The following is a 25,801-nucleotide window of genomic DNA, read 5'->3' on the forward strand; positions in this document are numbered from 1 at the left end:
CCCCCCCCGCCTCGGGAGCGCGCGATACGGAGGGAGTGCCCACCCCCTCGCCCAGGTGCTTCTCTGCGTGCTTCTGCACCGCCCTGTCCTTGGTCCCCGGGCTGCCACCCGAGAAAAGCTTCCTGGTGACAGCACCGGTCCATGATAGGTGATAACTGCGGCAGAAAATTATCCTGTAAAAATTAATCTTAAGGCTGCCGCTGGCTCAGTCGGGGGAGCATGCTTCATCTCGACCCTTCATCTCCGGGTGAGTTCGAGGCCCACCTTGGGTGTAAAGATGACTGTAAAAAAATCTTAAAAAAAAAAAAAAATCCTAATTTTAATTAGGTCTTTAGGTTTTTAGGCCCCTTGGGCTAACCTAACTTTTTATTACTTGGATTCTTTGGCAACTGCTAGAAGCTTAATAGTGAGAATCTGAAATTGGGATACTTTTTCTGAAAAAGACTTTTTTTTCCAATATGATTTTTACTTGTTTATTTTAGACAGAGCATGCACAGAGGGAGAGGGGTGGGAAGGGGGGGGGGCGAGACAGAGAGAGAGAGAGAGAGAGAGAGAGAGAGAGAGAGAGAATCTTAAGCAGAATCCACACTCAGTGGGGAGCCCAACCTGGGGTTCCATCCCATGACCCTGAGATCATGACCTGAGCTGAAATCAAGAGCCAGATGCTCAACCCACCAAGTCACCCAGGTGTCCCTGAAAAAGACTTCTGATTTGATAAATATTTGCATGCAGATAAAAATGCCCATCAAGGTAACTCTACAGTAGTCCCCCTTATCCACAGGGGGACATGTTCCAAGGCCCCCAGTGGATTCCTGAGGCTGCAGAGGGTACTGAACCCTACATACACTATGTTCTCCTCCTATGCATACATACATACCTGTGATAAAGTTTAACTTATAAATTAGGCACCATAAGAGATGAACACCAGCACAAAAATAATTGTTCTATATAACATCCCTATAACAGCATACTGTAATAAAAGTTACATGAACGTAGTCTTTCTCTCTCTCTGAATACCTTATTATTATTATTGTTATTATTGTTATTATTATTATTATTATTATTATTTTGGTGGGGCAGAGAGGGATTTATTGGGGTCTCCTGGATGGAGCTGGGATGGCTGGGGTCTGGAACTACTCATCGGATGCCACCCAAGGACTGCATGGACCGTGATAAAGCCAGGAGCAGCATCTGGGGCACGGGGGAGGGTGTTCCCATTGGTGAGGGCGACCTGAGCGGTAAGGCGTGGGTGGAGAGATTATGACCTACTACTGTGGCCAGGACTTTGGTCACCAGATGGAGGTGGGGGGAGTCCTAGGACACACCGGGCTCACACATCACTTGTCAAGGATCTCAGCCACCCAGAGCCTCAGGGAGCAGGTGCATGCCTCCCTGAGGAGAGAGGACGCTGTCAATGGTGGTGTCGGGGTCACTAGGAGGTCTCTCTCTCAATATGTGACTGTACTATATTCACTTTCCTCCTGTTGATGAGGTCCAGTGATGAAATGCCCACGTGACAGGAGAAGGAGGTGAAGGATGGAGGCATGTGACAAGCTGCTCTCTACTCCTGACAGTGAGCAGATGTCAGAGGGAGGAGCCTCTGCTTCGGGACCGTGGCTGACAGTGAGGAACTGACACTGCGGAACGCAACTCTGGATAAGGGGACTGCTGTATTCGTTCATTCATTCGACAAACACCAAGCACTGAGCACGTGCCAGGCCCAGCCATGGTACAGACCCAAACGTGCCCCAGCGTGGTCCCCGCCCTCAGAGGGGACACTGTTTAAAAGACAGATCAATCCCAAGAAAATGAGGCTGGGGTAGCCGGCGGGTGGGGGGAAGGGGTGGCTTGCAGGGAGCTCAGGGAAGATTCCCTGGAGGAAGCAGCATCTGAAGCCTAAGAGGGAGGCAGGAGTCGAAGACCCAGGCAGCACAGCTGAAGAGGATGTGCGACAAAGTAGCACCGGGCGACATTTGCTGGGCGTGGGCCGAGCACTCACACGCAGCCACTCTAACCGCCTCGATAACGCTCTGGGGCAGGTTCTGCTCTCACCATCCCCAGTTTTCAGATGAGGGAGCTGGCCCAAGCTTGCACGGCTGGGACCTGCTGGGGCCACCCGGCTCGGGATCAGGTGCCTCGGGCCCACGGCCGGTGGGGAAGGCAGGGAAGGGCAGACACAGGAGCCAGAAAAGGGTTTAAGCGGGATGCAGTCTGCGCTGTAGGCAGCTCCCGCAGGCTGCTGCGGGGCACGGCGGGGTGATGACAAGACACAGGGGGGACAGAGGGCTGTGGGAAGAGCATGGGCTGAAGCCGCAGTCAGAGTCACACGTGCTTCAGGGACAAGTCACTGCCAGCAGCACGGCACGTGCGCAAAGAGGGGGAGATAGTCGGGAGGCATTTATTTTGTGGGAACGCTTGATCTGTTAAATCACACTCTTTCCCTCCAGGAGCCGGTTCCTAAGAACAACAGTGGGGCCGGCTCCCGCCCAGGGGCAGGCGGTCAGCTCTGCAGAAGTCAGGATCCACAGACCCGACAGGCATAGCACACCACTGGGCCAGCCCGGGGACAGCCAGCACTCAACCACTTTGGGCCCCCAACGGACACCGCCCGTGGCATGGCACCTGCAGCAGACCCCGCTTTCTGCCAAATGGGGCCAACCGGTCTTCCCCCGGGTCCCCCACTGCCTCTAGCCGGTGGCCCCTCTCAGTGCACAGAAGGGGAACGGCCTCATCTGCCTGCTTTAGCTAAACAGGAGAAGGGTGGTTTCTCAGCAGGTCCAGGAACCTGTGAGGACAGAAGAGAACCCTTCCTTTTTGACAACCAGGCACAAGTCACAAATGGTAAGCTCCAACAGAGCCGTGTTTCTGTGTTCTGATGCCCAAGACAGGACAGGTGGGGTCTTTGCCATGGCCGGCCCAAGGAAAGGAAGACAGTGGCAGGGGGTCCGTCTGATCCGATGGCCCAGCGAGGCCCATAACCTTCCAGGCATTCTGGGGTGCATCATGTAACTTGCCTCTTTGTCAAGCTAATACGTACATGAAAAATACGCTGAGTTGTAGGGAAAATCAATCTAGGGCTTAAAATATCCTTTTGGATACCCGACATGTGAATAAACTAGCTTGCACTATGTAGAGACTCCTGTCCCGGGAGAAGTACTTGGTCTTTGAGAACGAGGACTTTTAACTTAACGGCTTGGGAGAGGGTCAAGTATTTGCATACGTGACCTTTGTCTAGCCCTTTCTGTGTGGAAAGCAGCTGCAAGTTTCTATTTAAGCACACAGAGGGATGGAGGTCCTGGCTAGGAGAAGCGGCGGGGGAGAGCGGGTCGAGGCAGAGGAGCTCCTGTGCACGTGTGCCCGCAAGAGTGCACGTGCTGCCCTGACTGCGCTGGAGACACAGGGAGGGGCCGAGGGGTGCACGGCCTTGTGTGCTGAGCTAAGGAGCTTATGTTTGATTCTGGAAGCAGCCCTGAGCCTAATAACCTTTTTTTTTGTTTGTTGAATGTTTGTTTATTTTTTTCGAGAGAGAGCGTGAGCTGGGGAGGGGAGGAAAAAGAGGGAGACATGGAATCCGAAGCAGGCTCCAGGCTCTGAGCTGTCAGCACAGAGCCCGATGCGGGACTTGAACTCACTGACTGCGAGATCATGACCTGAGCTGAAGTCCTACACTTAACTGACTGAGCCACTCAGGCGCCCCACCAATTAACCCTTTGAAGCAGAAGGACCTCCAGTCTGAGCAGTAAGGGAGGGACAGGACTGAGGCTGGAGGGCCAGGGTGGAGGCTGCCACATCAGTCTAGGCAGGTGGCCCTGAACCTAAGCACTGGTACACAGGTGGAAAGGAGGAGACTGGGGAGGGCGGTGCGAGCCCATGGGGCTGTGGCTGACGGGGACAAGGGACGGGTGAGGACCCTCAAACCTCTGGCCCAGACAATGGGCACATGGTAGTATCTTCAACCCAGTTAGGGAGCAGCCATCCTGTCTCCACCATGCTGAGCTTGATGGCTGTGTGGACACCAAGGGGCCATCTCCAGTGTAGACTGTAGAGACAGAAGTCTGGAGCTTGGCAGAGAGATGCAGCTTGGGAATCCTCGTGCATTCCAAAAGCACCTACTGAGCGTCTCCTATGGGCCAGGCACCGTGATAAGCAATGAGTGGAGAGTGGCCAGTGGAATAGACCAGAACCTGTGCTCAGGACCTTACATTTAATGTGGGGAAGACAGACCCTGGAGCTGTGTCCTGGGGTAACTGCTGTGAAGAAATAACATCAGGTGTTGTGACCAAGAATAACCGGGGAGAAAGAAGGCTTTAGAGAAGGTCTGGGAAGAAATGGAGGAAACCATCCCCGGGGAGCCTACATCAAATGCAAATGCCCTGACCTCACAGGAAAGGAGGAGGTCTGATTATGGGTGAGGGGGTGACAAGAGGCAGGCAAGGACCAGAGCGTGCGGGGTCTTGGGAGCGAACGTAAGGAGCAGTGGACACCGAAGCATCTGGACATCAGACGGGATGCAGAGGTGACAGGAGGAAAGTCCAATGCTCACATCTAAGGTCAAGGAGAGGAAGAGGAGCCCAGGAAGGCAGAGGGGCAGAGCCTGGTGTGGAAACCAAGGGACAAATGTCAAGGACAGGGGAGTGGTTAACGGGGTCAACTACTACAAGAAGAGCAAGGAGGATCAGGATGAGAAAATATCCACAGGACTTATCGACAAAGAATTACACATGACCTTGAAAGGAACAGTTTCCAGGGAGTGGCGGCAAAGTGCTTCCGAGGGAGACAAACCTGGAGGTGGGACTAGAGCCTGGAAGGTGGATCTGCAGCTGCAGCCTTGGGTGTAAAGGGAGGGACGCTGCTGGTGGGGGCTGGGGGGACGCGCGACCAGGTCTCTGTCAGCCAGATCCACAGTCAGAGCAACTCCTTCTGCTGACCTCAACTGTCTCTACAAACCGGGTGCCAGGGGTCATTCTCACTGCGAGGGGCTGGGGCGGGAGGGGGGGCGCAGGGGAAGGGCCTGAGGGACGTCATGGAGATTTACAACAGCTGCCCTGAGAAGGCACCAGAACTGGCCGGGGCCCAGCCTGGGCTCCTTGGAGGCTGGCAGTGAGGAGCTTGTTTGGGATTCTCTCTCTCTGTCTGCCCCTCCCCAACCTCTCACACTCTCTCGATCAAAATAAAGAAAAACTCAAGAAAAGTTTTTTTAATTAAAAAAAATGGAGTGGCTTCAAAACGAAAAGTTCAGATTAGCTAATATTGTAATTGTTATTTTTAAATGACTATAAAATGTAACATGTCAACTACTCAACTGCAATTTTTTTAATGCTTATTTTTAAAAAAATTTTTAATGTTTATTTTTATTTTTGAGAGAGAGAGAGACCGAAAGAGAGAGCGTGAGTGGGGCAGAGAGAGAGGGAGACACAGAATTCCAAGCAGGCTCCAGGCTCCGAGCTGTCAGCCCAGAGCCCCCCTGGGCGCTTCACCTCCTGAACCACCAGATCATGACCTGAGCCAAAGTTGGCCTCTTAACCAACTCAACCACCCAGGCGCCCCTAAATGTTTACTTATTTATTTTGAGAGAGAGTGGGGAAGGGGTAGAGAGAGAGGAGAGAGAATCCCAAGCAGGGTCCACACTGTCAGTGCAGAGCCTGATGCAGGGCTCACTCCGAAAAACCAGGAGATCATGACCCGAGCTGAGATCAAGAGTTGAACACTCAACCGACTGAGCCACCCAGGTGCCCCTATTTATTTAAGATCTTATTCTTATAAGCAAATTCTAAACCTAACATTGGGCTTGAACCTACAACCCCGAGATCAAGAGTCACACACTCGACTGACTGAGCCAGCCAGGCGCCCCTAGTCAACTGCAATCTTAATACAATTAGATAAAAAGTATATTCAATGTGGGATATGGATGCTTCCTCCCATAACCTGATTTTAAAATTTACCATTATAATGTGATAATTTTCCCATGATTCAGTATTATTCAAAATGGAATTTTAAAGCAGCAGAGTACTTTATTCGTCATTCTACTTGAGCGACCACCATTCTTCAAATGTTGGATGTTTTAGGTGGTTTTCAATTAGTTTCCACTGAACACTGTCCTATCCTTTGCAGATAAGCTTTTTTTGAACTCATTATTTTGAAATAGTTAGAGATTTGTAAGAAGTTGCAAAGAAATGGACCTTCCACAATGTGACATCTTGCACAACTATAGCACAGTATCAAACCACAACCCCACACTGGCTCATCCAGACCTCAACAGTTAGGGCACCTTTGCGTGTGTGGACATCTCTGTAACTTTATCACACGTGTAACCTTGTAGACCTACTTACCACCTCAGTCAAGATACTGGACGCTTCTTAAAGACTTGGCGTGAGTTGGAGTCTCAAAAAAATCACCCTCGAGGGGCGCCTGGGTGTCACTTAAGCGTCCGGCTCTCGATTCTGGCTCGGGTCGGGATCTCGTGGTTTGTGAGTTTGAGCCCCGCGTCAGGCTCTGCCGGTGTGTGGAGCCTGCTTGAGATTCTCTGCCTCTCTCTCTCTCTGCCCTTCCCGTGACCTCTCTCTCAAAATAAATTAACTTAGGGGCGCCTGGGTGGCTCAGTCGGTTAAGCGTCCGACTTCGGCTCAGGTCACGATCTCGTGGTCCGTGGGTTCGAGCCCCGCGTCAGGCTCTGGGCTGATGGCTCGGAGCCTGGAGCCTGCTTCCGATTCTGTGTCTCCCTCTCTCTCTGACCCTCCCCCGTTCATGCTCTGTCTCAAAAATAAATAAACTTAAAAAAAATAAATAAATAAATTAACTTAAAAAAGTAAACAAATGCATAAATAAGGAAAACGAGTCTGAAAAAAATAATAAAAAAAAAAAAGCTGGAGGAAGTGAGCAGGCTGTTCACAAGAGAAGCCAAAGGCCTCAGGAGGATACGAGGAGACGTCCGCAGCTGTGAGGGAGCAGGGGTGTGCAAACCACGATGGCGAGATGCCCCTCTGACACCTTCAGAACGGCGGGTATTACGATGGAGGACGCTCGGCGCCGCTGAGGATGTAGGCAACGGGACAGCTTTTCTGGAAGGCAGTCTGACGGAACACGGGCAGGTGTGAACCTCGGAATCCAGGGACCCCTCTCCATTAGCTGCCCGCCAGAGCTGCTAGCTAGCGCCGGCACAAGGGCATCGGCCGTGGCCTGACCCGTGGAGGAGGGACCTGGGGGCAAGCAGGTGTCCGCGACGGGCCTGGGTAAGTGCGTGATGCACATCGCGGAACGAAAGGCGGCAAGAGAAGACCCGAACCATACGCCCTCCCAGAACAGGGCTAGGGGAAGAAAAGAAAGAAAAAAAGGAAAGAAAAGAAAGAAAAGAAAAGGAAGGAAGGAAGGAAGGAAGGAAGGAAGGAAGGAAGGAAGAAAAAGATAGAAAGATAGATAGATAGATAGATAGATAGATGGATGTTGGCTGAAAAAAGACAGATGTAGCTCAACACCACGCACGGGAACTTCGAACGTGCACGGACAAAACAACGGACTTTACAAGGATACAAACAGACTCAAAAGTCGCTTCCGTGCACTCACGCGAACCCAGGCCCCCCACCCCCATCCCACTGCTCTCTTCCTTTAGCCTGATTTATTTTTCTTTCTGGCACTAGAATGCCTGCCTACTCCATGAGAGCAGGACCTTTCTGTCTCGATCGCCTATCTCCAGCTCCGAGAACAGAGCCTGGGACACTGTCGATGCTCAGTATGCATCTGTACAGGAATAAATGGAGGAAGCGGGGCCTATGGAGAGGGGAGGGGAAGACAAGAATGAGCTGGGGGGCTGGGGGGTATCTAAGCAAACAAACAAGGGAGGAACCCTGCCTGGACATTTCGTGGTGGCGTGTCATGACGGGCCCATAAAAATAATTACAAATTAGGGGCGCCTGGGTGGCTCAGTCGGTGAAACATCTGACTTTGACTCAGGTCATGATCTTGCTGCTGGTGGCTTCAAGCCCCGTGACCGGCTCTGTGCTGACAGCACAGAGCCTGGAGCCTCTGCCTCGGATTGTGTCTCCCTCTCTCTCTGCCCCTCCCCCACTCGTGCTCTCTCTCAAAAATAAACATTAATTTTTTTTTAACCACAAATCACTTTATCAAATTCATTACTCCATAAACTACATCTGGCATGAACAGGCCCCCACTTGCCCTCCTAGAAGCCCTCTGCCAACTCCTAGAAGGCCCTGGCCACCTCAGGGCCTTTGCACAAGCTGTCTCCTTTGCCAAGGAGCTTTCCCCCTAGCTCTTCAAGAGCTGGTTCCTTCTCATTCTTCCAGTTTCTGCTCAGCGTCACCTGGTCAGAGCGGGCTCCCTTTCCCCACGCCGCCCTCTGTCACATCACCTGTTCAGCACCTCCTCAAGCCCAGTGATTATTTTGTTTCCCGCAAGGGGTGCAGGCCCCGAGCCAGGCCCTCGTCTGCTCTGCCGCCTCCCCAGCTCCTGCCACCGTGCCCGGCACACGGCGGGCACCCGAGCGTTCGCTGAGTGAACCGGTGAACTGAGGGGCGATCTCAAGCGCAGGGCCAAGGCGCGGCGCCAGGGGACGAGGCGAGGACGGGGGTCTTGCAGGGATCCGAGCGCGGGCAACCCCCGCCCCCCCCCCCCCTCTGCCCCCCCCCCCCCCCGAACACCCGCCAGCCTCAGCCCTGTCCGCCCAGGACACCGAGCGAGGTGGGCGGGGGGGCACCACCCGGGGAGGAAGGCAGCGCCCCTCCCGCAGTGACAGCTCCGCACTCCCGCGCCCCCCTTATTTCCGCATCCGGCCGCCCACGGGACCGCGCGAGAAGGGCGCCCCCACCGGGCCGGTTTGAGCGCGCCCGGGACCCCCCCACCCCGCCACCGGCACCTCCGGCCCGGACCACCGCGCGGTCCCGCCCCAAGGCGGCTGCGCGATCACGCGACTGCCAACGGGGGACGCCAGGCCACTTGAACAGGCCGCCGCCGCCGCGCCCTCGGGGTCTCGCGGGGTCGAGACGCGGCCGGCCCGCACGAGCCCTCCCCGGTCGGCCGGTCGGCCGTCGGGCTCCCTCCGCCTTACCTCCCGGCGGCGACCAGCTTCTGGAGGAAGGTATCCACCAGAGTGTCGAGGAGCTTCACCCTGGGCACGGTGGTGCCGGGGGGGCACGGACTCCCGGGGCGGCCCCTCTCCCTCACAGCCGCCGTCTGCGTCGCTGCTGCGCGCTTCGGCCATGTTGAAGTCGCCGCGCGAAACCAAACTGGCTCGGCCGGCCCGCCCCCCGGGGCCGGCTATTGGCCGGCCCCGGCCCCGGGCGCTCCCGATTGGAAGCGGCGGGCGTCCGTCACCGAGCCGCGCTGGGGCGCGCACCCGCGGGAGCCCGAGGGCGGTGCGGAGCTGGGAAGGGGCGCGCCTCGCACCCGGATCCTGGCTGGGCGGGCGGGCGGGCCGCAGAGTCGCAAGGCGAGGCTGAGGGGCTCGACAAAAACTTTTAATTACGGTTCAGAGACCTTGTACAGTGCAACAGGGAGTGTCCGATCTTAATGTCTGTATCTTGGGCCCACTGCGCGCGCGTTCCCGCCCCTTCCACCTCGGGCTGCCGACCAGCCCGCCGGGGACCAGCGGGTGCGGCCGGCCGGCCACGGCCCCTGGGCTCTTCGATGGGAAGGTCACGGCCGAGGTCCCTTCCACCAGATGCGCGTCCTTTCACAACGCGCGCGCGCGCATATGTCGGTGTGTAGGAGACCGTGCGTGTGAATGTCAGTGGGTGTGTGTTGTGTGTTTGCGTGAGTGAAGGTCAGTTGTGCGTGTGTGTGCGGGAGACCGGCGGGCAGATCCGAGGGCGGGAAGGGGGCAGGGGGGCAGGGCCGCCCGCAGACGGGCCACTGGGGAGAAGGTGGGGCGCTGAGCTGAGCCACAAGGGCCTCACTAGGATGGGCTCAAAGAGACGAGGGGTCCCCGGCCTCCATTACGTTGGTGGTTCTTGGGGGATAAATGGATGACTGCGGGGCAGGGAGGTTGAGGGTCATCTGAGGACCCTTGGGGTGACCATCTGTGGATAGAAACTGGGAGACTCCCGACAAAGGGAAAGAAGGACAAACAAAAGTGGAGAGAGGTGAAAGGGGAAATAACCCTGGGGGGTAAGAGACGGATGGGCGCTGGTGGCGGTGCACGTAGGAACGGGGCCTCCGGGCTCTGACCTGGGCGACAACGTAGGGCAGCCGTGAGAAGCAGCGAGGCTTCAGGGAGCTAGCACCTTTCAGAAGGGCACCAGGGCCTTTCCCAGGGGCGGGACCCAAAAGACGTGTGCAGGGTCATCCCGCCAGCCGTCTCAAGTACAAGGGCAGGGTCTGCCCTGCCTTCTCACTTGGGGGCTGCACCTGTCTGCCCACCACACAGGTGCGGGGGAGGAGGGCTCGCTGTCCGCCCCTGAAGAGCCTCAACAGAGTCTCGGCAGTATCGGGCTGGTAAACGCAGTGGTCCTGGTATCGGGGGGACTTCCTGACCTGCTCCTTACTCTCCCCCAGGCACCCCTCGGGAGAGCCACGACTGGGATGACTCTTCACGTGGAGGAGGAGAAAACCACAACCAGTCCCACGTCTCAGAGATTCCCACTGGGACACCTCTGTTTCTGTGAGTCCCGGTGATGGGTACGGACACGCACGTCATGACCGCCCCAGGGCGGAGAACCTCCCCCGCCCTCTTCTAGGCCTCACCCGGGCCCTCTCCTAGGCCTCACCCGGTCGCCCTGGGGACATGCGCCGGGGCACAGGCACACGCACCCTGTCCTCACTTTCCAACCTGTTCTCTCCACCTCGCTTTGCAGGGTAGTTCTCCCAGTCCAGCCCGGACGGCCTGATCTACTCAGGACTGGGCCCGCCCCTGCAGTCGCCTGGCCGAGGGAGCCAACAGCTCGCATGTCCTGGGGCTGCTGGTTCTGAAGGAACGTGGGGTAGGTAACTGGGATTGAGGGAAAGCTACGTTTTCCACCTGAGGAAGGGGTGGGCTCTGACTGCAGGATTGGCGCTTCAGCAGGACTGACAGTACCTAGTTCACAGATGTTAAAAAAAAATACACACACAAAGTAAAGTATCGACATTTGTCCCCAACCTAATAACTCTCCGAAGAGAGGACACGTGCTCTGGAGAACCAGAGGTTTTCGCTGCTCCTGCTCCCTGTGCAGAAGTACCTGGCACCTGGCCCCCAGTGGCAGGGAAAACAGAACAGTCGGGTGGCGGCTCAGTCCCAAAGCAAAAAGAAGCAAGCCTACGAGATGAAGCAGGAGAGGGCTGACGACAGCTGCTGGAAATCCGGGCTGAGAGGCCGGGGGGAGGACCGGCAGTAGGAAACCAGCGCCCTGTACAGCTCTCGTCAGGGTCTCAGGGGCACAGATGGCGGGGGAGGCCAGGAGAAGGTTCCGCGGGGGACGGGGGAGTGGGATCGCTGGGGATGGGGGTTCCTTGGATCAGGACGGAGTACCGGGACTGAGCAGAGAGCCCAGGTTGGCAAGAAAATAAAAAATAGCAGGGGCAGGGGGTCCAGGTGTGGAGCCTCTTCAGCAAGAGCAGTTCGGAGTCTCTGCCCTGTCCCAGACAGGCCACCTGGCCCCGGGCAGGGCTGTGAGTGTGGCGGGGGCACCTGGAGAGGGTGCTATCCTCCCCACGCCACCCCCGCCCCAAAGTAGTGTGGGCAACAGCAGGGCTCTCGCCCTGCCGCCGGTTACCAGTGTCTTGAGTCCACCAGTTCAGGCCGGAGGCTGAGTTTCTTGAGGCTCTCGTAGCCCACCACGATGACAATGCTGGAGGGCGTGGCTGAGATGATTCTGGCAGAGAGGCCCTTCATGAGGCCCCAAGGCCCCTCTTCTGCCATCAGCTGTCTGAAGGTCAGGATGATGGAGCTCTTGCCTTCAACCTGGAAATGCAACATGGCGGAAGGCCACGGGCCACAGTCAGGGCGGCACAGTGGTTCATGTGGGCTCTGGTACCGGCCTGCCTGGGTCGAACTCTGCTCCCCAACTTGCTAACAGGGTAGCCTCAGGTAACGTACCTCAGTTTCCTCAGATGTACGACAGTCACGAAGTAGACCTAAGCCACGCAGTTGCTCTGGGCGCCAGAACCTTAACTGTGAGCTGCTGTTCCTGTCATTAGCTAAGCTCCTGAGCTAGGGCTCCTTGCCGTGGGGGCTCCTCTCTGGCCTCAGGGAGCCCAGGGACTGAAGGCCCTGCTGGTCTGTCATTTCCATTCCCGTGTGTCAGTCCCTCTGAGTCCCCGAGGCTGGGCCCACCCCCGGCCCTGTCGCCCCCACACACCCCGGGACCCGTCCTCCCTACTACACTGGAAATTGGGCTGAGGCAGAAATCTCCTCTCTTCCTTCTCAACAGTCCTGCCCCCTGCCCCGGCCCCCCACACTCTGCCACCCAGGTGCACGTTTAGACACCACCCCCCTCGGACCCTCAGCCAGCGCAGGACAGATGCACTGCTTGTTGCACACCCCCGTACCGTGCGACAGTCACAGGGTGACCTCTGGCTGAGAATATTGCCCACTCATCCCCACCCCCACCCTCCTCCACGCTCCCCTCTTCCTCTCCGGTACTCTCCTCTGACCACCTCTGCTCCCCTGCCCTCCCCCGTCCACAGCCGCGTCAAGGGCTGTTCCAGCTCTGCTCTGGTCCTCACACGCGCTTGGTCTCCTCCAGCCTGGGAGCGCTCAGAACAAGGCTCAGGAGAGAATGAGAAGGGAACCTGTGCACTTTGTGGTCTGCACACCAATCAGATGTCAATTTATTCATTTTCAAAAGCGGGGGTGGAAAGGGCATTCTTTCCTACAGACAAATACACCTAGATTTGCCAGCCATCTCCATCCCAACATCCTCGGATCAGGGAAGCCGGCTTCACCCCCAACCTGTTGAGGTTCTTCTCTTTCCCTCTCCTCCTCACCACAGCCGTGACCCCACTCTCCTGCACAGCTGTCCTCTTCAGCTACCCACATCAGATGTTCAAGCCCCCGTTCTCATACAGCAGAACCTGCCGTTTGTATGTTACACATCCATTCAGATTCCATTTCCTTGGATTAGGTGCTGGGGAAGCATTTTTGAGCTGAGTGGAGACAGGGACTACGAGCTCTGGACAGCACCACCAAGGGCTCCGTCTCGGTAGAGAAAAGCATCGGCTGTGCTAACGGGATGAGAGGCAGGGAGGAGCCAGTGAGGCATGGCGGGGACAGGTGCGGGGGCGTGCAAGGGGGCACACGTGGTGAGGGGAACGCTCTAGGCGTTTCAGAGCGCTCCGCTGCCTGCTGCACATGGTAAGTCGTAAGCACAAGGAAGGGGCCTGGCTGACCAGGACGAGGCTGGCTGGACTAGAAGGCCGTGACACAGAGAGGTCGGGGGAGCACTGGGGAGCACAGGTGACCCTTCTTATCAGGGGCAGGGAGGCCGGTCTTACCTGCACTCGGGTTCGGATGACGTCCATGGGATTGGTCAGGACGGAAGCGGTGGCCGCGGCCAGGGGCCCCGAGACGGCTTGAAAGACAATGTGCGGGCACTCCTTAGGACAGAGGTACGAGATCTGCTCTGGAAGCGAGGGAGAGACAACGGGAGAGACGTGAGGTGCCGTCCCGTCTGCACTCACACTGCTTCTGCTCATTGGCCCAACGTGGACGGACCCTCTCCAGCATCAGCCACCTTAGATCCTGTCACTCCCATCCTCTTTTCTTTGCTTCCTTCTGAACCAAGACAAAATGAGGACCCTCAGGCCCCTTCCGGAAGCCATGTTGGGTACATTACCCGCTGTGAACAGAGGATTCCTCTGGAGAAGGGGTTTCAGAACCTCTCTGCCTGCCAACTCCCCTCCTCTGATGAACAGAAATCCTTCCTGACATAACAACCTTACACGTGTGCTCTACTCCCCCCGACTCCCAGGCCAGGCAAGCACACGCCACGGGTTTTCTCACACGGGCACCCCATCGCTGGTAGGAAACATTAAAGCTGGTCTCGCCCACTGTCTCTAAGGAAGGGAGCAGGGTGACCGTGGTGGGTGAGGAGTCTTTTCACCGCGTCCCTGTCTTTCTTTTTGAATTTTGAGCCGTGAGAAGATTTTTTTAAATTGTAGTTCGTTAGCATACGGTATCGTGTTAGTTTCAGATGTACAGTACAGTGATCCGACACGTCTATACGGCACTCTGTGCTCTCACAGTAAGTGGACTCCTCATCCCCTTCACCTGTGTCCCCCGCCCACCTCCCCTCTGGTGGCCAGCAGTGTGTTCTCTGTAGTCAAGAGTCTGTTTTTTGGTTTGTCTCTTCTTTTCTTTGTGTGTCCTGTTTCTTAAATTCCACATATGAGTGAGATCAGATGCTATTTGTCTTTCTGTGACTGACCTGTTTCACTTAGCATAATACAGTCTAGATCCAACCATGTTGTTGCAAGTCACAAGTTTTTTTTTTTTTTTTTATGGCTGGGTCACCTTCCACCGTATGTATACGCCCATGTGAATGTTTTTAAAAATAAAAACAATCGCAGCTGAAAGAGGAGGTCGTACCCTGCAGTGAGATGTTTTCTGCAGGCTCTATTAACAAAGAACTCCGTTTCCAAAATGCTAATGAAGACAAGGGCATAGTGCCCAGATTCGCCCACTCCCAGCATCACTGGGAAGCTGACTGCAGTTGAATTTTTTGCTTTAGCCTCCCTAGAAGCGAGAATCAGGAGTTCACTCATTGGTTCGACCAGAGTTGACTCAGTGACTGCCGTGCACCAGCCACCTGGCTCTTGAGGATGGAATGGTGAATAAAAGAGTCTCAAATCCTGCCCTTAGGAAATGGGAACACAGGCAATACATAAATAAAAAGCAAAATCGATAGCTATATCAGAAGGTGACGTGTGCTACCTAGAGATAAAAATAAAGCAGGGAAGGGAGACAGGGAATGCCAGGTGTTGGGAGGGAAGGGGTTGCCTTTTATTTATTTATTTATTTATTTTTTTAATTTTTTTTTCAACGTTTTTTATTTATTTTTGGGACAGAGAGAGACAGAGCATGAACGGGGGAGGGGCAGAGAGAGAGGGAGACACAGAATCGGAAACAGGCTCCAGGCTCCGAGCCATCAGCCCAGAGCCTGACGCGGGGCTCGAACTCACGGACCGCGAGATCGTGACCCGGCTGAAGTCGGACGCTCAACCGACTGCGCCCCCCAGGCGCCCCCAGGGGTTGCCTTTTAAACAAGGTGGTCATGGAAGCTCTCTCCCAGGAGGTGAAGTCTGAGCAAAGGCCTGGGGAAGAGCGCACGGATCTGTGGAAAGAACTTTCCAAGGAGAGGCAACATCCAATGCAAAGGACAGGGGCAGCAAGGCCCGTATGAATGAGCGAGGGAAAGAACACTACGCAAGGCCTGAGAGGTAAGTCATTAGGGCCTTGAAGCCACTATGAGGCTCTGGCTTTCATTCTGAGGGAGGCTGGGTGTAGCGTGGGTCATCTCGAAGACTCCCTCTCCGTCCACTCTCTACAGTCCAGTTCCCATAGTACCTTCGAGAGTTTTTCCCTCATGCCCCTAGTTTTCGTAATCTGTGGCCACCTAAATAAAGATGAGGGGCAGTGGGACGGTGGGGGCTGGCACTGAGCACCTCTTGATGCAACGGCCCGGCGGGACTCCTGAAGCCACAACCCCCGGCCCCCTCCCTCCCCGGGGTCACACGACCCGAGACAGAGCGGCCTGCCGGCACCTCCTCAGCCGTGTCCTGGCTCTCCTGAGAAGGTGGCATCTGGACGGGCGCTGCCAGCCTCCGTGGGCCTGTCGGCACTGGCCCCCAGGTCTGCCAGCCATAGCAGGATTCAGATTCCAATTGTAATCACACACACGTGCCCTTTTCCTGTGACTTAGGGACAGGATGAAAAACCAAAGCCAGGCAGTGGGGGAGAAAGCCCCATGTTTTTGCTCTGTTATTCACTCAGCAAGTGCTTCCTGGGCACCTGTTATCTGCAAAGCAGAAGATAAACCCAGGCTGACTTGGGTTAAGTCCCTCCTGGCTAAATGTCTGTGGACAGTAATATAAATGCATATTTATTTAATGCTACTGGATGCCACACACTGTGGTGAGCACAGGACATACAACAGGGGAATGAACGGTGTCTTCATGGGATTCACAGCCTAATTAAGGAGCTGTGAGTGAGGGATAAAATGATCGCAAATGGTGACAAGCGCTATGAAGGAAACAAGCTGAAAAGAACAGAAAGAGCCCTCTTTCCAACTGGGTGAAGAAGTCTGTGCAAAGGTGGCAATGTCAGCCGAGGCCTGAAGCACGAGAAGGGCAGGGGGTGGGGCGTTTCCAGGCTGAAAGAACATCATCTGCAAAAGCGGAGAGGTGAGGACAGAGCGTGGTGTATTTCAGGAACCGAGAGAAAGACAGGACGGAGCTGAGCGAGGCAAGAGAGGCCGGCAGTGAGGCTGGCCCAGCAGACGGGCCAGATCGCGTGGACTTGCACGGACCAAGAGCACGTTCCGTTTTATTCTAAGTGCCCAGACGGCAGCATGGGTTGATTTTAAGCAAAAGGGAATGACAAGAACCAATCTCCTCATTCAACAAATATTTACTAAGCACACGTGTCACAGAGCCTGGCACATGGTGCATATTCATAAATGGTAGTTTCCTCCCACTTCCAAGAAACTTCCCGATTTTATCTCAATAAAACTAGGAAGAAATGCATTTTAAAAAAGGAACCTTGGGGCACTTGAGTGGCTCCATCAGTTAAGTGTTTGACTCTTGGCTCGGGTCATGATCTCATGGTTTGTGAGATCGAGCCCTGTGTCGGGCTCTGCGCTAACAAGTGCAGAGCCTGCTTGGGATTCTCTCTCTTCCCCTCGCTCTCTCTCTACTCCTCCCCTGCTAGCTCATGCGCTCTCTCATGTGCACTCTCTCTCTCTCTTAAATAAACTTAAAAAAAAAAAAAAAAAAAAGGAACCTTTCCACGTAGTCGAAAAACTAATAACATCAGGCAAGCAACACAGGTGCCCCCCAAAAGATTCAAGCACTGCCCCAGGGGCTGTAAGGAGGGAAAGATCACCTGTTGAAGGTTAAGGGCTACGTAGGGAGATGTGACAGGGGCAGCAAGGAGCACTTCAGGAAAGTCATGATTTCACCAGGGTAAGTGGGCCTAGAGGGCACCCAGGCAGAGGGGTGAGAAGAACAAAGCAGGGGTGAGGGAGACGGTGCACAGTGGAGGCAGTGTGGGTTATCTGGCTGCAGCAGACTGCACGAGGGGAGGCTTCGCTGTGAAGGGAGGCTGAAGAGACAGGGTTGTACTCAGTGAGCAGTGGAGCCCCAGAGCATCACAACCAGGGAGTAAATCGTGAATGTTCGGAGCATGTGATAGGTGGGAAGGGAGAGCAGCTTGAGGGCTGGTGCAGCACCCAGCAGAGTGAAAACTGAGGCATGGTTTCCAGGAAAGGCAGGAGGAATGGAGAGAGAGTAGGAAAGACATTCTGGGGTCACCAGGATGAGATGTGGGGACAAGGAAGAGGGGATGGCAAGCACAGTCCCTAGGGCTTTGGTCTCAGTACTGTGGAGAATGATGAGGCCACTAAGGGAAGGAAGAGGGTCAGAAGGGAAAGCCAGCTTGGGATGAAAAACAGTTAACTATGTAACATCTCAGACGGAAATGCACGCATCCAAGTCCAGAGGGTCCGACAGTCAGAGTGTCTGTCCAGAACTCTGAAAGTTAGTCTGGGGATGGAAAGAGATTTTCTGACATGTTAGAAAAGTACAACTCGGGGCGCCTGGGTGGCGCAGTCGGTTAAGCGTCCGACTTCAGCCAGGTCACGATCTCGCGGTCCGTGAGTTCGAGCCCCGCGTCAGGCTCCGGGCTGATGGCTCGGAGCCTGGAGCCTGTTTCCGATTCTGTGTCTCCCTCTCTCTCTGCCCCTCCCCCGTTCATGCTCTGTCTCTCTCTGTCCCAAAAATAAATAAAAAATGTTGAAAAAAAAAATTTAAAAAAAGAAAAAAAAGAAAAAAAAAAAAAGTACAACTCAATTATAAATAAAATCAAGTGAGAAGGGTGAAGGCAGATGCTAGAGAAAATGCTCACGTTTCCTAGAGGTTTGTGGGGGTTTTTTGTTGTTGTTTTTAAGTATTGATTTATTTTGCGAGAGAGAGAGAGAGAGAAGGAGAGAGAAAGAGAGACGGACAATCCCAAGCAGGCTCCATGTTCAGCACAGAGTCCAATGCGAGGCTCAACCTCACAACCATGAGATCATGACCTGAGCCAAAATCAAGAGTCAGACGCTTAACTGACTGAGCCACCTAGGTACCCAGAGTTGTTGTTTTTTCTTTTTTCTTTTTTTTAACATTAAGATGACCAGGATCCACTCCCAAAGAATCTGATGCAGAATCAGGGGTGAAATCCAGGTATGTGAACTTTACCAAATACTCTAGAAAGACTGTGTTAAACAGAAGAGAGAAACAGAACTAGCAATAAACAAGGTGCAATCAGGAAAGTAGTGGCATAGGGACAGAATGATTTTTTTTTAATGTTTTTTTTTTTTTTTAATACTTATTTATTTTTGAGAGACAGAACGTGAGCAGGGGAAGGGCAGACACAGAATCCGAAGCATGCTCCAGGCTCTGAGCTGTTAGTACAGAGCCTGACGTAGGGCTCGAACCCACGAACCGTGACATCATGACCTGAGCCGAAGTCGGACACCCAACCGACTGAGCCACCCAGGCGCCCCAGGACAGAATGATTATAGGTGAGGAAGTCATTATGAAATCTGGTTAGAAAGGTCCCAAATGGGTTGGATAGAATGTCCATTGCCAGCAGCAGGGATCAGGGAGGTTACAAGCACAGACTGTCCTCATGGGAGTTTGGTGGCCACCTAAAGCTGTGGGTGTCGAGGGTGGCAGGCACACTCAGGTCCTGCTCTGGGCAGTGTGGTCTGACCTTTCAGAAGGAAATCTGGTATTATGTTTATTGAGGGCCTCAAAAATGTCAACCTTGGGCCCAGTAATCCGTTCGGGGGAATACTCAAAAAGAAGTAAAATGTCTTATGAACAAAAATACATCACAGGAGTGGAGAGGTTCAAGGCCCTACACCATCTTGAACTTAACAATGCTGAGGAAAGGCATGCAAGTCAAATGCTCATCTGAAACCTGAAATTTCATGTTCAGATCCCAAGCATCCCATGAGTCTTGTGCTTCCTCGTCTTCCACTTCTCTGCCAATATTCCACTAACCCTTGTTGACTCTGATGCGCCCAGAATGTACTTTATGTCCTACAGTCATCGACTTTACTTGTGTGATTCCCCCACGATGATGTAAGCTCCCGGAAGGAAGAACCAGGTATTATGATCCGCGAACCCTCCCAGAGTCAAACGTTTGCTGGATGAACAGCCCACTCTCCCATTAAATCCTCCACCGCAGCAAGCGCAAAACCTCAGCAGCTCAGCCCCGTCAGCAGGCCCACCCTCTGCGCCGACTCTCCTGGGCCCCACTTACCTGCATAGAAGTGATAGAAGGGCCACCAGACGGCGCTATTTGGGATGTAGGTAAGCAGTGAAGCCACGTAGCCTCGGTAGAAGCCTCGAAGCCCATCAGCCCGCAAGATCTGTCTGATGATGTCCTTGGTCTGGCCGAAGGCAACCACCCCTCGTCCCTCCGGGCTCCCTCGCACTTGGAAGCGGCCCATTCTCTCGCCCTTGCGCTGCATCATCAGGTGCTGGGACACCACATCAACGGGCACCGTGATGCTCTGGGCCACCAGGGAGGCCGAGCCACCGGCCACCAGCGATTTGACCGTGTTGCTCTGGCTGTAGTCGGCGACAAACTTCCGGGTGAGCTCGTACGTGGTGACATAGCACTGGCCAGAGATGAGGGTGAAGGTGTTGACCAGGAACCCCCGGTAGAGGCCAGTCACGCCATCTGCTCGCAGGATCTTGATGAAGGCGTCAAAAGTCCCGTGGTAGAGGCTCTTGCCTTTCTGAACCTGCAGCCGGGTGCGGATGAGGGTAAAGGGGTAGACGCTGACACGGATCATCATCGTCATTGCCACACCAAACACGTAGAACTTCTTCTTGTCCAGGTGTTCCCATTCGATGATCTGGATGTTGCGTTTGTCCTCCATGGTGCCTGAAGACCTGGAGATGTGAGCGGGTGGGTAGATGCGGGAAAGGAGGCCAGAACCTCGCACTCGGTCCTCCTGGCCGGGCTCTGACCACCCTCCCCCCCAGTTTCACCTCCTGGGGTACTCACGTCCCCAGAGCTTAGATTCCACCCAGTCTAGCTTGGCCAACTCTCGCCTGAGTCTTCCTTCACGGATCAGGGTGCTGCCCCTTCTCTCTCCTTTATCAGCCCTGTCCTCACTTCAGTGACTCCCTAGGCTCTCTGCCCTGGGCTCATCAAACGGCCCATTCCGGTCTCTGCCTCTGCCTGGGCCCCGGTGTCATGGTCCGTTCTCCTCCTTCTCTGCGCACCCAGGCAGAGCTCAGGATGCTGAGGACAAACCACCTGGCCAGATGCAAGGCCTTCAAGTGGGCTAAGGGGACGTCACTGAGTGACACAGCAGGTTCCCAGTGATGAAGGGAAGTGCTCCATTTCAGGTGAGGAGGCAAGGCCTTGACCTTTCACCCTCAGCAGGGTGCCTCTTTTGTCACCATTACTAGCTGCCTCGCCTTAATCTCTGGTCCCCAACACCCCCCCCCCTCCTGACCCCACACACACTACCCTTACATTGCTTCCAGTCCACATTAGAAGAAAGTGTGGCACCCCCCCACCTCTCCCCTCCCTCCGATGAAAGGAGTTAGAAAGTTAGGAACAAGCCAAAGGTCGGAGTCCTCTTTGGTTATTAGATAACTCACTCTAGAGAAAGAAAAAAACCAGCAGAGAGCTGAGTAGTTTCCCTGAAGAGCCTTGAGAACGACACGGTAGAGAACGTGTCTGCCCCTTTCACCCCCAAGCATATAAATAATAACCTCCGTCCTGTATAATGAGGGGACATTTCAAAGTGACAGGGAAGATACAGATTCTGCCTTCGAGAAACTCACAGTCTATTCGAGATGACACGGTATCCCTCCGGGAATGAATGTAAGATACAGAAAGAAACCAGGGCAAATCACTGCACATGTGGCTCTCATGTCAAGTGTATCCTTCGCCTGAGTTTCCAAATAAAAGTAATACTAATAATCGTATAAAATTAGGAGCCTCCAACTCAAGAACTGTCAAATAAGAGGCCATGATATATTGGACATATTCTTCGTGACAATGCAATGTGTTCCTGCGTAAGAAACTGGACATTTTCAGCCAGAGGGGAAACTGGGAAGTGAAACTGGTAGTGAACAGTCAGGCTGCCCAGGCTTTGAGAGAAATCCCTACAGGCTGGGAACGGAGGTGGCCACCTCAAAGGGACAAGTCTAGAAGCTGAAGTGCTCCCGCAGCCAGTGCCTTGGCAAACCTCATGTCAAGTGTCTAAACAGAATCCATCCTAAACCACCTTCTGCAACCCAAGGTCCCAGCCTAAGGAGCCTCCCGCCTTCCCATGGAAGTCAGCGGAGAAGCAAGGTTGGCTCTCTGGAATGCACCGAGCTGGACAGTGTGAATGGCGTCACCTTCACTATGTACAGGCTACCTGCGGAGTAAGCTGGCCATGCGTGGGCTGCTGAACAAGCGAGAAGATCCCCTGGAGGACAGAGGTATTTGAATGGAGGCCGAGCAGGTAGACAATGAAACAGGAGAACGATGGCTTAGAACAATGAGGTTGCCAGAATGGAGAGTCTAGGCTGTGGGAAATGAGTGACAGGAACACTACCGTGTCACCTGCTGGGGACAAAAGTGGCCCTTCCTCCCCAGCCTCAGACTGGGACACCCACCAAGTCCAGCAGGGCAGTCTTCTCCTTTGAGGCCTTCAGGAGAAGGTGGTCACCGTCTGCCTTGCCCAGAGTGTGATCCAGGGTCCCAAGGTCATGTTTCCCAAATCACTGAGCAATGAGGAGAGAGAGAGAGAGACTCTAGGATTTACCGAATACCTATCACCTCATATAATCCGTACAACCTAGCCTGTGCACAGTTAGACACTTCGGCTAAATGAGAAAACAGAGCATCAGATAAGTTAAAAGGAACAGGTCCAAGGTCACCCAGCTGGTCAGCAGTGAGGGCAGTGATGAGCCAAGATCTTCTACCTACACTACCACGCCTTCTACCCCACGGGAACTGAGGCTCCAGCACAAATCACACTGCTCAGTCTAAAGCCAAGTCACCCCTACCTGTGCGAGGCGGAATTAATGCCCTCATGACTGCCAGTCACCCAAGGGTTCAGCATAAGCTCCTGGCCCTGCAGATGACCAGGGCTTTCTCTCAGCTTTGTTCCAGAGAAACCAAGATCTGCCCATGTTTTCCCAGCGTGCCAGTGGAGAGAGCTGAGTGGCCAGTGGGCACATTGCTGTCACAGGACAAACACGGCCGGGCTCAAGCAGGAGGGCCTCCTGCCGGGCTTGTGCAAGCTGTGTGCTAAGCCGGGCGGAAAGGAGGAGCAGTGAAGGATTCTGTTCCAGGACCTGGTTTTGTGGGCACCTTCTCAACTCTTCAAGCTGAATCACAAAGTACCAGTATCTCCTGCCGAGAAACCCTAAGGCAGGACCCGTGCCCCATTTCTGCTTTCCTCCGTCTCTTACATGAGCCAGTTGATTTTAAATTCCCAAAAGGAAGGAGGACTCTCCCCTCCGAGGCCAAAGCAGATAACTCCTACCATCGCCGTGGTGACAGGAGGAGCCACTAAGGGTCATGCCTCAGAGGAATAAGCCTTTAAGCTGAAGGGGAGAGGGCACTGCACTCACTCCCTCTACCCCTTCCAAAGGTGGGGCTGTTCCGCAAAGGTGGGATCTCAACCTGCTCTTTGTTACATAACTTCCAAACCTCCTGCTGAAATATCAAAACCAGTTCTTCTTGTTTTGCCCTCCGGAAAATCCTCTTTACAGACTCCTGCACGCCTTCCAGCCTTCCCCTCTCCCAACTCAATCCGCCCCGGTTCTTTATGGCCCTTTCCTGGCTATTTGTGCACACAGCTCCAATTCTGAATTTCCTCCCACCTTTCAGCCCTGCTCAGATAACCCAGAGCACCCTGGAATCATCACATGAGATGTCAGAGGCAGAGCCACCAGCGCAAAGGGACAAACTGGTGGTCTCGGTACACCTCCCTTCCTTCCACTTCCGCTCTTCCTGAACCAGAAACATCACGCCAGACTATTCACTAGGTTCGGACAGAAGATTCTGGTTAGAGACAAGGCGGTGTCACCTGGAAGGCCAGGTCACGAGGTGGAAAGAACACTAGCACTCAGGAGATCCAGGTTTGAGTTCTACTTCCGTCACTTACTGGTAGGGTTGGAACCAAGTCGCTTCATTGAAACTCGGTTTCCTCATCGGCGAGAGGGGGCTCGTGAAGCCTGCCACGGCTATATAAAAGTGTGGCGCAACTCATGTGAGGTAATAAGTGTGAAAGCATTTTGTAACAGCAAAGCATTTCTATCATTGCAGAAAGCCCTAGTAGACAATGCTGCACAGACCACATGCACACAGACCACAGCATGGACATTACCTGGGAGCTTGTTAGAAATACAGAATATCAGGATGCATGCTTAGACCTTTTGAGTAAGAGCCAACATTTTAACAAGTTCTCTGGGTGACCAGTGTGTGTCAGCAGTTGGACAACAGTGCTTTACGTATAAAGGGCCGTCAGTATTACAACAACGATAAAAACGACTCTAAGGGTCCAGGACCATGATGGCTCCATCCTGACTCGTCACCAGAACTGGGCCCAATGATGACTAGCGGACGCATTCAGATCTTTTCCGCCAACCACCCCACCAAAGCAAAAATCCCGGACACCACACCCGTGCGGTTGGGTCTCGGATTCTCAGCTGGAAACAGGATCTTTGCTTCCCCCTTCTGTTCGTCTGCTCTCCCTCTGCATGTGCATCAGATTCCGCTTCCCGGGAGCGACCCGCGACGTGAACGCGAATATATATACATCCTGGCCCACGTGTCCTAATGAATATGCCTGTCCCTAGGGGAGGTCCCTGGCGTTGCCTCCGACCCCTCCTTTGAGGGAATCTCCTCCCTCGGTCGCCGTGAGTTCCCACCCAGCCCTCCTTTGGTCTTCCACCCACGTGACCCCTCATCCTAGACACCACATGACACCTCTTTATGCAGCCTCTGTCCTGCTCCCCGCACAGCCACCCTCGGCTGGGTCTTCAGACGTGGCCCCCGCCACGCCTCTCGCCCCGCTTCTGTCGCTGGCGGCGAGCCTCACGCCCCTCCGACTGGAAGAGATGCTTCGCTGGAGTCGCCCTGCACCTCCAGAGCTGCGTGGCGGGCTCCCGTGGACCTGCAGGCAGCCCTGCCTCCCTGACAGGTCCAGGTCCTGGGAGACCTTAGTCGCCAGGCACCCCACGCCGGTGCTTTCTTACCTTCTCCGATCACGGCGGTTCCGCCGCGTCCGAGGCGAACTCCAAGCCCGGACCTCTAGGCCACAGCTCCCACTCTAGCCTCCATGCCCGGCGACCGCCGGCCTCCGCTCGCATCTTCCCCCATCTCGACCCGGCTCCTGGTACTGCCGGAACCGGAAATTGGGACACTGTCATGCCCGCCCCCTGGCGGGGATGCCCTGTGAGGCAACTCCACCAATGGAGTACTGAGCCTTGAGCCTCTGCCCCCGCCCCCGAAGAGTGGATGGGCGGGTCCTGTGGCCATGTTGATTTCGGGCAGAAGCCACGCCTCCACTGGCTTCGTTCTGCCCTCAGCTCTACGGCGCGTGCGTGTCCTTTCCCTTCGCCGAAACCGAGTCGCCGGGGGCTTCTGGGAGATACTGATGAAAGTGGGTCACCTTGTGTTTTGGGTCTGTTGGATATCTTAAATTCAATGTAATCTGTAATTTTTGCGTAACTTTTCTCATCTGTAAGGCCAAAATAGTAGAGGCCAGTGTGCAGGAGGAAGGACTCAAATGGGTTAGAATAACCCATTTTGAGGTTTAAGGACTCAAAACATTGCAGGGATGGGGGACATCCTGGAGGTGCAGTAAATGACATTAGGGTCTCTTCTGGCTCTGACATTATTTGCCCATACTTGGATTTAAAAGGAGAAGAGGGCACCCGGTTGGCTTAGTGTTGAGTGTCTGGCTGTGGCTCAGGTCATGGTCTTGGGGTTCCTGAGGTCCAGCCCCGCATAGGGCACTTAGCTGTCAGCGCAGAGCCTGCTTTGGATCCTCTTTCTCTGCACCTCCCCGGATCGTGCTCTCTCCAGGAAAAAAAAAAAAAAAAAAAAAAAAATTTAAATAAAAGGAGGAGATGAGGGACTGGGGGGCCAGAGTGGAGAATCAGTTCACTTCAAGAGATATTTCTACAAGTCAGCAACAAAGACCAACAACCCAATTTAAAAATAAATAGAAAGCAGGCCGCCTGGGTGGCTCAGTCGGTTAAGTGACCGACTTCGGCTCAGGTTATGATCTCACAGTTTTTGAGTTCCAGCCCGCGTTGGCCTCTGTGCTGACACCTTGGAGCCTGCTTCAGATTCTGTCTCTCTCTCTCTGCTCCTCCCCAACTCGCTTGCTCTCTGTCTCTCTCTCAAAAGTAAATATTAAAAATATTTTTTAAAAAATAGACAAAGGGGGGCGCCTGGGTGGCGCAGTCGGTTAAGCGTCCGACTTCAGCCAGGTCACGATCTCGCGGTCCGTGAGTTCGAGCCCCGCGTCAGGCTCTGGGCTGATGGCTCGGAGCCTGGAGCCTGTTTCCGCTTCTGTGTCTCCCTCTCTCTCTGCCCCTCCCCCGTTCATGCTCTGTCTCTCTCTGTCCCAAAAATAAA

The 25,801-nt window shown here is 54.4% G+C and overlaps 2 protein-coding genes across 4 annotated transcripts in view; both read right to left on the reverse strand.

The window, feature by feature from the left end:
• Positions 1-9,235, reverse strand: part of PMF1 (polyamine modulated factor 1) — a 17,011-nt gene extending 7,776 nt beyond the window's left edge. Inside the window, 2 exon segments of the mRNA XM_049634808.1 lie at positions 9,059-9,141; positions 9,143-9,235. Of these exon segments, the coding sequence (XP_049490765.1) occupies positions 9,059-9,141; positions 9,143-9,211 (152 nt within the window). The 5' untranslated portion in view covers positions 9,212-9,235.
• A 1,826-nt stretch (positions 9,236-11,061) lies between these two features.
• On the reverse strand, positions 11,062-24,566 carry SLC25A44 (solute carrier family 25 member 44). 3 transcript variants are annotated; one of them, XM_049634806.1, is made up of 5 exons: positions 24,412-24,566; positions 21,820-21,927; positions 19,454-20,091; positions 13,420-13,547; positions 11,062-11,887 (listed from the first exon to the last, which is right to left on the reverse strand). In XM_049634806.1, exons 3-5 carry the CDS (start codon positions 20,076-20,078, stop codon positions 11,696-11,698), a joined length of 945 nt encoding a protein of 314 aa, XP_049490763.1. In that variant the 5' UTR covers positions 20,079-20,091; positions 21,820-21,927; positions 24,412-24,566; the 3' UTR covers positions 11,062-11,695. The 3 variants fall into 3 exon arrangements, with proteins under 3 accessions (XP_049490763.1, XP_049490762.1, XP_049490764.1); XM_049634805.1 differs by lacking the exon at positions 21,820-21,927; XM_049634807.1 differs by lacking the exons at positions 11,062-11,887; positions 21,820-21,927 and adding an exon at positions 12,651-13,149.
• Positions 24,567-25,801: the final 1,235 nt, after the last annotated feature.

The sequence above is a fragment of the Panthera uncia genome, chromosome F1 (assembly GCF_023721935.1).
Source record: "Panthera uncia isolate 11264 chromosome F1, Puncia_PCG_1.0, whole genome shotgun sequence".
Taxonomy (NCBI): Eukaryota; Metazoa; Chordata; class Mammalia; order Carnivora; family Felidae; genus Panthera; species Panthera uncia.

Bases quoted from the DNA above. Each gene is read 5' to 3' on its own strand.
- SLC25A44 (XM_049634805.1), bottom strand. From the start codon at position 20,078: ATGGAGGACAAACGCAACATCCAGATCATCGAATGGGAACACCTGGAC. The intron at 13,548-19,453 runs GTAAGTGGGGCC...CCTCGCTTCCAG, and splicing joins CTTCTATCACTTCTATGCAG to AGCAGATCTCGTACCTCTGT. The intron at 11,888-13,419 runs GTAAGACCGGCC...TTGCATTTCCAG, and splicing joins TCATCCGAACCCGAGTGCAG to GTTGAAGGCAAGAGCTCCAT.